The following is an 11,196-nucleotide window of genomic DNA, read 5'->3' as shown; positions in this document are numbered from 1 at the left end:
GGTTTTGTTTTGTTTGTTTGTTTTTTCAATTTTATTTAAGCGTGTGTGTGGGTGTGTATTATCGTATCTGTTCATGTAAGAAAAACTAAAAAATATGTGAGGGGAACAGATTGTATTGTCATTGTAAACTAATGTACACTTGTCTCTCAATAAAAATATGAAAAAATAAATAAAAGGATGAATATTACTGCTGCGTATGTTTCAGACCATAAGCTCATTTTAAATACTTTATATTCTGTTTAGTGTCCAGCATTATATTCAATAAATCATCTGTTTGTAATGGCTGACCTGTGGGCATCATGTATCTCTGAAAATAAACAGAAACACAGGCCTGATTTACTGTTTAAAAACAGTAAATGAAAATATACAAATAAAAAAAATTAACTCAGCTGAATTAAAAGGCTCGAGCAGTTTGTGACATGCTTAACTGTCAATGTCTACAGTGAATATTATTGGAAAATGAAGGTAAAGTGTGGGCTGGTGAATCGTGTCTCATTCAGTCAGCTAATCTGAAGGTGCCTGTTTATTACACTAGACCAACAGCTTTCCTTGTTGAAATGCTAAAGAAGTTAACGACTGATCTTCTCTGCATCACATATGCTGACCGAGCTGTTAAGTGAGAGAAAAGTCATCTCTTACCCATCACTGAAGCTTATCTACTTGCTAATGCTAGCTGTGAAGCTCAGATCACAGCTGATCTCAAAGTAAAGGCTGATCCAGCAGCATCCTGCCTCACATGCTGGTCTCCCACCAGTTTACCATGGAAACCCAGAAGTTTATGCACAACCTGCATGACCACCAGAAAAAAGTTGTTCTCTATTTTTGTTTAGCACTCAAGTCAGTGTTAACTAGAGCCTGATATGATGGTTAAAATATTTTAAGCACTGCTGTATATACGGCCATCAACGCTCCTGAGTTTATGGGCTAAATCACAAATTCTGCATGATAACACTTTAAAAAGGTTTATCTATGGTTTGATAATTAGTTAATGACTTGTGAGAGACATGTCACACGCAGTGTTGGGGAGTAACGGAATACATGTACCGCCGTTACGTATTTAAAATACTAAATATGAGTAACTGTATTCCGTTACAGTTACCGTTTAAAAAGGTGGTATTTAGAATACAGTTACTTTGTTGAAATAAATGGATTACACGGAGGTACTTCCCTGTTTCATATTGTGGCGGGTCAGGACTGTTTGGGTTTGTTTGACAGCTACGTTCTGTAGTCAGTGTTGCCAACTCCTCAGTAAGGAAAATCGCTATTGGCTGTCCTAAAAGTCGCTAGAAGTCGCCAAATGACGTCATCACCTAATTTGCATAATTGGTCATGCTAATGTAATTGTAACCTACGCTGCTGGAGAGAGAAATAACATCGTGGACGAGACATAAAGTGAGCAAAAAAGTCCTAAATGCATTTAGAATTTATTTAGAACTACAAATTAAATTTCTTTTAGCAATTATTGTTTTTTGTAATGTCACAATTCCAACCCTGCTTCTTTACCCGGGCTTTGACCGGCAAAAGTGACCCGAAATAGGCACTCTGGTGGAGTTACTTTGTGTGTGTGTGTTTATAAGTAGTTTTAAACCTGATCCACAAAACAGCATAAGAGTAAAATAAGAACTGACTGCGTTACAGCACCCGCTGCTTGTTGAGAGTACAAGCGATATGCGCTTTCACGTCTTTTTTTAGCGACTTTTTCTAGAAAAAAAGTCGCTAGGGGGTCTGAAAACTCGCTAAATATAGCGACAAAGTCGCTAAGTTGGCAACACTGTCTGTAGTTCCAGGCGGCAGCGTTACGGTTGCCATGGTTACAGGGCGACACTCTCGCTCTGCGTGTTTCCTGGGTGAGAGAGGCCTTTTTGTTGTTGTTGTGCTAAGCTAATAGGCAGAATGCAGAATGTATCATCATGGGTAGTGTAGTCCGTGCTGCAAGGAGAATGCACTGCCATACTCATTATGTGTCTGTGAGCGCCAGGTGGGAGAAAAAGGGGAGTCGAAAAGTACTAGTTGTCATCGAGCAAAAACGGGAGCTGGAAGCATGTAAATATAATAATAACCACTGCAGCCAAGAAGAGATGCCTGACGAGCCCAGTTGTAAGTAAGCTATTAAGACTCGACTGTACACCGTGTTCGTGTTTTCCTCCAAAAACAATAAGTTCCTTTGGAGCAGCCTTTCAGCGCCTCTCTATGTCTCTCGCTAGCAAAGTTGACCCAGACAACAAAGTAAAGCTAGTTTTTGGCTATGAGCCCGACACAGAACCCACCGTATTAGTCAGAGGTCCCTTTACTACGGTTCGGAACCGGGGACCTTCAGTAACAGTAATAAATCACAGCAATAGTACATTCATGTAGTTGTAAACAGCATGATAATATATTAAGTAATCCAAAGTATTCAGAATACGTTACTCTCATTGAGTAACGTAACGGAATACGTTACAGAATACATTTTGGGGCATGTATTCTGTAATCTGTAGTGGAATACATTTTAAAAGTAACCTTCCCAACACTGTTCACACGTCTTTTTAAAAAAATCTTTCAGCTTAAAATCTTCGAGTCTTAAAAACGTGATTTAAGACACAACCCAATAATGTCAGCAGCAACGTCCCCGTCTTTGCTTATAAATAAGTGGTTTGGCTCTCCATGCTCCTTTCAAAATTGTCGAAGTGAATTAAATTTATAGATGAAAAAACCTTTGATATGCACGATATTCACAAGAACTGAAAACAGAGTTATGAGCTAAGTTAGTGCCTGCACTCTCTGTCCTCTTTTGTGTTGGTGGCTGCACCATACCACTATTTGCTATGCATTCAACACTGCCCACTGGTTTTGGTTTAGGTGTGTGTGTGTGTGTGTGTGTGTGTGTGTGTGTGTGTGTGTGTCACATCTGTGTTCTCATACTGAATGTCTCCCCACAACACGGCTACCACAGAAAACAAGGCTTAAGCTGCAAGAAACTCTCACACACCACATGTTATATATGCACATGTCACACATAGAAGAGCTGTGTGCTTTTATGGAATCGAGAACTAACGATGGCTAACGATGCTTACCAATGCTTAGCAGTGTTTTAACTACAAAACGTTCACAACACCCAGCAGCCCTTCTTCTTTTAGAAAGCGCAACTGGGATTCAAAACAAGTTTAGCAAAATCTATCGCCCACAAGAGGAAGCTTTTCTATTTTTCTCTCGATAGGAAGTGCAATCTGGAAGTGAAAGCAAAGAAATAAGTCACTGAAAGAAGTTAACAAGTTAATTTATCTCTGAAGTCTAAGTTATTACAGGTAATAATCCTGACCTTCACCATTTCCATCATAATAAGTCATCTTAGTTTCTTTTCCAACTCTTGGTAATCGGGAAACAAAACGCACGTATAAGTGCTGCATATCAGAAGCTGTTAACAGTATTTTTTGCTTATTCCTAAAACGCAGGACTATGGCTAGCGTAGGGTTTGCAGCTGAGCTTGGCATTGTTGCCACTGAAGAATTAGACCTTCAATCGGGTTATGATTTTTTTCCCTGTGAGTCTGACGACTGAGTTCGACTAACATTTTGCAAGAGGAAATACCATTATGCGTGACCACAGCCTATTTCCTGTGTGGTAGTACCACATGCAACCTTCTAACCCTTATTTCATTTGTCTCTCTTTTTTTGTTGTTGTTTAGAACCAATTAGCAAAGGCTCTGTATGACAACACAGCAGAGTGTCCAGATGAACTGGCCTTTAGAAAGGGCGACATCCTCACAGTGATAAATCCAAACGTGGCTGGAACCAGCGGGTGGTGGATGTGCTCTCTGTATGGACGACATGGCCTGGCACCTGCAAACAGACTAAAGCTCTTACCGCAGATGGTGACACCAGCAGTGCATGAAGTGCTCAGGTCGACTCATGGTAAAACTGATGACAGTGTGCAAAATATCTACCAGACACCCAGCATCCCCAGAACCACCAGCAGTCCTGCTTATGAACGCATGGATGTGATCTACAAGGTCCCCTCTGCTCACTTATTGGCTTCAAAAGGTCCAGAAGCACCAGGATTTATGCCCAGCACAGCAGGACCCGAAGCACACAAGGTACAAGTCGTTTTTTTTCTATATTTAGAAAATGATTATTTTGCAGTTTTTGGAAAGGAGCTCGTTGTAGCTGATAGCCAGTGTGTTTGTCCAAGGTCAAAGTCATTCATGCTTCTTAGGAAGTGTTAATGCTCATGATTAGAGAGGTAGAAATGTTGTAGAAATGAAACCCCTGCTGACAAAAGAGCTTGCAGATGGAGACCAGGGGCCTCTCCATGGGGACAGGCATGCAGCACTGGGGTCTTTATGGGCCTGTAAAAGCCAAACAGACACAGACTTCAGACACTTTTAACTGCAAACAGCAGCACATGCTGACAGGGACCCCAGAAAAACAGAAGTGTCTGTACGGCTGCCTCTGCAGCAGAAGGAGGGGGGATATATTCCCGCATGTTCACCATTTCCTCTCCTGCTCCAGGGAAGTCCTGTTTCTCTCTACAGTAGCTACCTAATTGTCGCTGAACAGCATGGTTTTCATTACAGAGCTGCATTAATTGGCAAGGTGTATGAATAATAGCACTCTCAACAGGCTTCAGAGCAAACACTGTCCCCATAAACGTGTTAACGCATGTGTCAGTGGGGGGAAAGTGGCTTTGATCAAAGCAGAGCAAATGCTGCCAGTCCACTCCAATATTACAGCCTGACTGTTTTGTCTGCAGCCTTCATCCTTCAGTACAGCATCCAGTCCAAATGGGAAGGTGTACGATGTGCCGAACCAACCAAAACGAGCTTCCCTTTACACTGTAAGAATGTCTCAAAGTCAAGATAACTTTAGATGATACTATTTGATTGGGCTTTGGTCCGACAGCTTCATTTTCTTTCTAATGTGCTATTCGCAGAAGACAACGCCTCCTACACCGATGCCACGAAAGCAAGTTCTGGAGAAGGGCCTTAACTCTCCGGAGACTTTAATGTGTAGCAGTCCAGAAGACTCTTATGTAAGTTTCAGATGTTTTAGAGGATGAATTTCCACAGAAGAGGATAGAATAGAATAGAATAGAATAGAATAGAATAGAATAGAATAATCCTTTAATTGTCCCACAAGGGGAAATTTGGTTGTAACAGCAGCCAGAAAGACACATATACAAACAAACAGTACACAGGACACAGAACAGAAACATACACAATTTTTCTTACATATTTACATCAAGGACAATGGTTACTATAAACAGAGTACTGTACAGTTATTAAATAACTAAAATTAACTACAGATAAGAGGCAAACCCAGGTTGCAGTGCGATTCGGTTGATTCAATTATTGCAGTTACAGCTCAGATGTAAACATCTATGAATGCTGGGAGCAGTTTTGATTGTTAGGGCCACTGAGAAAAAACGTGAGCACATCTTTTTTTTTTCTTTTCCAGAATTCTGAAAAAAAAAAGGTCAGAATTCCGAGATTGAAGTTAGAATTCCGGGATTAAAGTCAGAATTCCGAGATTAAAGTCAGAATTCTGACTTTTTTCTCAGAATTCTAGAAAAGGGAAAAAAAAGACGTGCCCACTTTTTTCCAGTGGCCCTAATCCTCTTCCATAAATTTCTCTACCAAGTCATTCATTTTGTAAGATCTTTCAAAGGTTAACATGGTTTAGATTTGGTTAATGTCCATCCTTTCTATAAAAATTTCACCTGTTTGGAACATGAAGCCTTTTACCAAAAAAAAAAACAGAGATGTAAAAATGTATGATATAATATTTTGTAACATTTTTTTTCCTTTGGCATTTGGCCAAAACAAAACTAGCAAGGTAGATGTTGAAAGGTTAATGAAGCAAGGATTGGTGCCTTTTATAAATGTGGTCTGTTATTATTTTTAAATACAGAAAATCAGTCAAAACATCAAAATTAACCTGTCTGTTACTCCTTTGTCTAACAAAGTACTGCTGATTATCAGGGTAAGGACATAGAAGTGCTAATTTGGGCCTTTATGAGTCAAGTTTGTTCCTGAACATCCAAAAGATGCTTCATTGGATCGAGTTTGGGAAACAGAAGTCCCAGGGCACTAACTCAACTGTCAGGTTTCCCGCAAAACAGATGTAGAACTTGTAGAATCACTTTAAGTGTTGAACAACTTTGTTCTTGTTCACAGGTGTATCCAGTCCCACCACCCCCTTCTCAGGACCCAAATTATGACATCCCCATTCCATCGGCCACAGAATCCCGAAATAAAATGATAGATGGATACAACACCCTTCCCAGTTCTCGCAAACCTGAGTTGATCTATGATGTGCCAGTGGGACCTGAGAAACAAAGTCCATCCCGTGGCATCTCTGATACCTTGTCCAGCAAATCAATTTCCAGGCAGATGTATGACACTCTTCCAGCACATCGAAAAGAAAGTCCACCTATATTGCTTTATGATATACCCAAACCAAAATCTCCCGATATCCAAATTACAACAAAAGTATCACCAAAAGATTACAACAAACTTCCAACCCTGAAGCCATCAGAAGAGTCTGTATATGTGGTTCCAGCCAAGGAGGACCACCTCATCCAAGGTGTCACCGATCAGCCCAATGATCAAAACCCCATAGAGTGCAGAGGTAACTCAAGCAATGATTTTGAGCTCCAAAGAGTGCGTCTGCAGCGGATGAGGAACTTTCTGGCCTATACAACCTTTCACGGCATTCAAGAAAGCAGGGCAAACTGCATTGCGTGAAGATGAGCAAGGTCGAAACAAGCATCTGTCTGCAGCAGATAATCAAAGAATCAGCACGGCCTCCAGCTCTTCCAACAGCTCCTGTGACTCTCTGGCCCTGAGCTCCTCTTCCCCCGAGCTTCTGCGAGAAGTAACACTCGGTCAGGATGAGGCGTGCCGCAAACTGCTGGACTTGCAGGAGTCCATTTGTGAAGCTGTGCCCAAACTCATGCATTTTGTCAGCAGTCATTGGAGGTGTAAGGAACATCTGGAGAAACATCTCAAGGAGATCAAAGAAGCAGCAGAGCTGATTGTTTGTTCTCTGACAGGCTTCCTAAACTTTGCCCTAGATGTTAAAGGAAATGCCCGTCGTTTGACTGACGCCAACCTGCAGACCAGGCTCTTTAAACACCTTTCCATCATAGAGGATTCAGGTGTGATTTTACAACAAACAGTGAGTAATCTGAATGAGGCCAAATGGCCTCTAAATAAGCTCAGTCAGGAACCGGGGAAGGTCCAGACACCTGACCAATTGGAGCGCTTTGTTATGGTGGCAAGAACTATTCCAGACGATGTAAAGCGCCTAGTATCGATCATCAACGCCAATGGCAAGCTTCTGTTCCGAACTCCTCAGAGAGATCAAGAGTCTGTAAACACCACGGATCCTCCAGAAAAAAAATGTCCTGACAAAACCAAACAAGAAGGGGACTTAGCTGAGGATGACAATGATTACGTGGAGCTGCAGGTATCAACTTCTGCTCCTCTGTCATAATATAAAGATGACTTTTTAGTAGGGCTGCTCGATTATGGCAAAAATGATAATCACGATTATTTTCACTGAAATTGAGATCTCGATTATTTGACGATATTTATTTAACAATAACAATGTATTGAATAATGACTTTAAAGATTGTCAAAAATAATATAAAATAGTGCAAATACTGATAACAGTGCAAATGTTTGCAATATAAAAAATAAATGAAAAATGTAAACATCTGTGTTTAGTGAACTTTGCAGTGTTGCTCTGTGGTGCAGCTGCGACACTGTAGCAAAGTTTACACACTATGTCTACTTGATCCACGTCTGACTCCACGAACCCATAATGTTTCCACACCACTGAAGTTTTTTTACCTCTTTTCAACCAGCAGCAGTCACTCTCCTCTCCAAATAACTTCTGCTGAGCTTTCCGAGCTTCCCTCGGTCCTCTTAATCAGCGGTCCCCAACCCCCGGGCCTCGGACCGGTACCGGTCCGTGAGTCGTTTGGTACCGGGCCGCGAGAGTTGAGGCTCAGATGTGAAATGTATAGTTTTCAGGGTTTTTATCGGTTTTCAGCGTTATTTTGTTATCGTTTTTATCGTTAACTCTGTTTTCCTTGGTCTTTTCACGTGTGTTATGAATAAATCTTCTTTTTTTCGGTACCGGTACTAGTTTTATTTTGTTGTATTTATCCGCGACACCTTAAAGGCCGGTCCGTGAAAATATTGTCGGGCATAAACCGGTCCGTGGCACAAAAAGGTTGGAGACCGCTGCTCTTAATTGTTGTGACGCGTGTTTGAAATGCAGAGAGGTGCGCTCGATTTGCCACACGGAGCAGCGCGAGAGTAAAGCACGAGGGAGGGGCTAATAATTGGCTCAGTCATTTTTAATGATCGTTGAAAGCCCAGATCGTAATCGAGATTAAAATTCGATTAATTGAGCAGCCCTACTTTTTAGCCACAAGAAACCCATGCTGCATACTTATTAATATATTGCCTTTGAATTTTCCTCAGACTAAGAAAGAGGAAAACAAACAGCGGGAAGTGCAGAAGGAACCTAAAGAGAATGTCACACCAAGAACAGAGACGACGAAGGTATGTCTCCTCATTAACCGACACACTCCTGTACAACAGACCTTTTAATTTATAAAAGGATTTTTAGTCTGAAGCAGACAAACCAGTCTAGAAGGCTTTTATTTACCTTTATTCTGTTTCTCCCCTGCCCAGGCCAAGCAACACTCCTCTGACTCTGGCAGTGGCACCGAAGAAAAGCAATTATCTTCCATGTCAGAGCACTGTAGACTTTACTTTGGCGCCCTCCAAAAGGCCATTGGTGGATTTGTGGGAAGCCTTCAGGATGGCCAGCCACCAGAGAAATTCATCTCACAAAGTAAGCTGGTGATTATGGTGGGCCAGAGACTGGTAGACACTTTGTACAGGGAAGCCCATCGTAAAGGGTCGAACCAAAGTCTCCTGTGTAAGAGCAACCACCTGTGCGCTCTCCTGAAGCAGCTAGCTGTGGCCACCAAGAAGGCGGCACTGCACTTTCCTGATAAGCAAGCTCTTCACGAAGCTCAAGAGTTCGCAACGCAGCTGGCCCAGAGAGCGCAGCACTTTCGGCTATCGCTTGATCTGTGAAGGTGAGCCCACGGTATCAAGCGTACAGATCTATGTGAAGAGGAAGGTTTTATTCATCAGTCATGTAGCTATTTCTTTTTTTAATCATGTTTATAGTGTACAACATCTGAGCCTAACTGTTGCTGTTGCTGATGAATGCAGGTTGCTCTTTACATATTAACAACTGTAGAAAAAAGCCGCCGACACAGGATATTTCAAAAAGGTATTGCATTTGTACTAAAAGGCAGTATCAATATAAATTGCACATTTAAGATGCTGTAATTAAGCCAATGTTAAAATGCATTTTAAGTACAGAGTATAAAGTATTTTTTTCTAGACTTATGGGAAATGTATATTCTTTGAGTTTTGTTGGTTATCTGTGTTTTTCTTCATTGTTTTTTTTTTTACTATATTGTGTATGGAATATATTCTTCAGAGTAGCATGTTGTTACAGTCTTTTTGTTAATATCTATGTAAATATTTCAAAAAAACATTTGTTATGCATTCCCAAAATTTACTTGACAAAAGACTGAGTACAACATTGAAGTTCTGTTGATATTGGAATAAAAACACAGACACACACAACTGAAAACTTTATTTTTCTGCTTTGTTAATATGTTATAGAAAATAGATTTTTAAAAAAGGGCCTGGAAATGAGAACACTGCACCCCTACAAACTGTTCTGCTGGCTATCTTAGTTCTTGGTATTGAAATGATGCTTTTGCATGAGATCAAAGGGGAAGATTTGTATTGTTTCTACCTGTTTGCCTGGATGTTCTTTTCAGTACTTCTGTTTTATTTATTTTTTTCACTCGCTTTCTGTGAGCCAGTTCGCCTCTGTTTTCTCTGTTTTCAATTTCTGTGGTATTCTGTCATTCAGTCAGCAGAAATTCCTGCAGGGCCAAGCACGCAACAAAACACTGTGAGGGGGATTTACCGGCCATGCATTAGCCCTTTAAAGCATGAAATAAATGTCAAAAAGTTTAATGGTATACAGTTAGTGTAAAGGTGAAATTAAATACATGAATATCATTTATATGTGATAAATATCATTAGCTTAAATTCAGATTCAAATATAACTCTAACCATGAGCACCACAGCCACTGAGCACCAGCCCACCACAGTTCTTTACTGAAAACGTACGCATACACCAAGCTAACCTGTTACTCCTTCACGAAACCGCCGAGCGTTTTCATGCGACTGCTGAGTAAGGCCTCAGTTTGTTTTCTGCAGGACAGTTCACAATATGAAAACAACTTCACATCATGCACAGATCTGTTATCTGATTTAAAACATCAGGACATTACACAAAAGCTTTAAATTTCCACTTTATCAAATATCACTGAGCAGTCCTTACTTTACCAAATCTAACCTCTCTTCTTCCGTCCTGTCTTTCCCCTCTCTTGACGCCAGAGTGAAGTTAGCTCTCTTTCTTCTCTTTCCCTGTGAAACACAGCAGCAACAAACTGCACACAAACAGTTTGTGTGTTTGCTGTTAGCAGATAGAAAGGTTACATTTGAAATGACCTGGCACTTACTCCATTTATGCTCTCTCCTATCTGTAGCACTGGCTAGATGCTGACATATGGAAACCACAAATTCTAGAAATCTGCTCCAAAAACGAGGTTCCAGATCCACTTTAATCCTCAGGATGGTGTCATAAATCAGTTTGATGTTTGCAGGCTTCCAGTGATGGCAAATAAAAGCTTCCCTGTAATGGGTTAAACCTAAAGTAACAAGCTTGTTGTGAAAATGTGGGGAGTAGAAAGTAAAGATATTTGTTTAAAAATGTAGTGAGTGAAGTAAAAAAGTTTAGAAGTGAATAAAAACTCAACCAAAGATAATTCAGAAAATTCTACCTAAGTACAGTAACAAAGTATTTGTACTCCATTACTTGCCCTCTCTGTGAATGTGTTACACAATTTTCCTATAAGTATCATCCCAGCTAATTCAGCTCAAAATCAGACGCTGCAATGCTCAGAGGAACTGCAACAAACTCAAAATCAGCTGCACTGCCATTAAAACGTATTTTTTCCCACTTCCTGATTTCTTAGTTACTTTGTTTGTTTGTTTTTTTGCATATTTGTCACATTTAAGTGTTTCAAATTTTAATATTAGACAAA

General features: G+C 40.5%; 1 protein-coding gene across 1 annotated transcript in view; it reads left to right on the top strand.

Annotated features, from left to right (window-relative positions):
* cass4 (Cas scaffold protein family member 4) overlaps positions 1 to 10,754 on the top strand; it is a 24,051-nt gene extending 13,297 nt beyond the window's left edge. The window contains 7 exon segments of the mRNA XM_085161082.1: positions 3,665 to 4,072; positions 4,729 to 4,812; positions 4,909 to 5,007; positions 6,152 to 6,700; positions 6,702 to 7,445; positions 8,471 to 8,551; positions 8,684 to 10,754. Coding sequence (XP_085017208.1) covers positions 3,665 to 4,072; positions 4,729 to 4,812; positions 4,909 to 5,007; positions 6,152 to 6,700; positions 6,702 to 7,445; positions 8,471 to 8,551; positions 8,684 to 9,094 — 2,376 coding nt within the window. The 3' untranslated portion in view covers positions 9,095 to 10,754.
* Positions 10,755 to 11,196: the final 442 nt, after the last annotated feature.

This window comes from Neolamprologus multifasciatus, chromosome 5, assembly GCF_963576455.1.
Source record: "Neolamprologus multifasciatus chromosome 5, fNeoMul1.2, whole genome shotgun sequence".
In the NCBI taxonomy this organism is placed as follows: domain Eukaryota; kingdom Metazoa; phylum Chordata; class Actinopteri; order Cichliformes; family Cichlidae; genus Neolamprologus; species Neolamprologus multifasciatus.
This window is presented reverse-complemented; position numbering and strand designations above follow the sequence as displayed.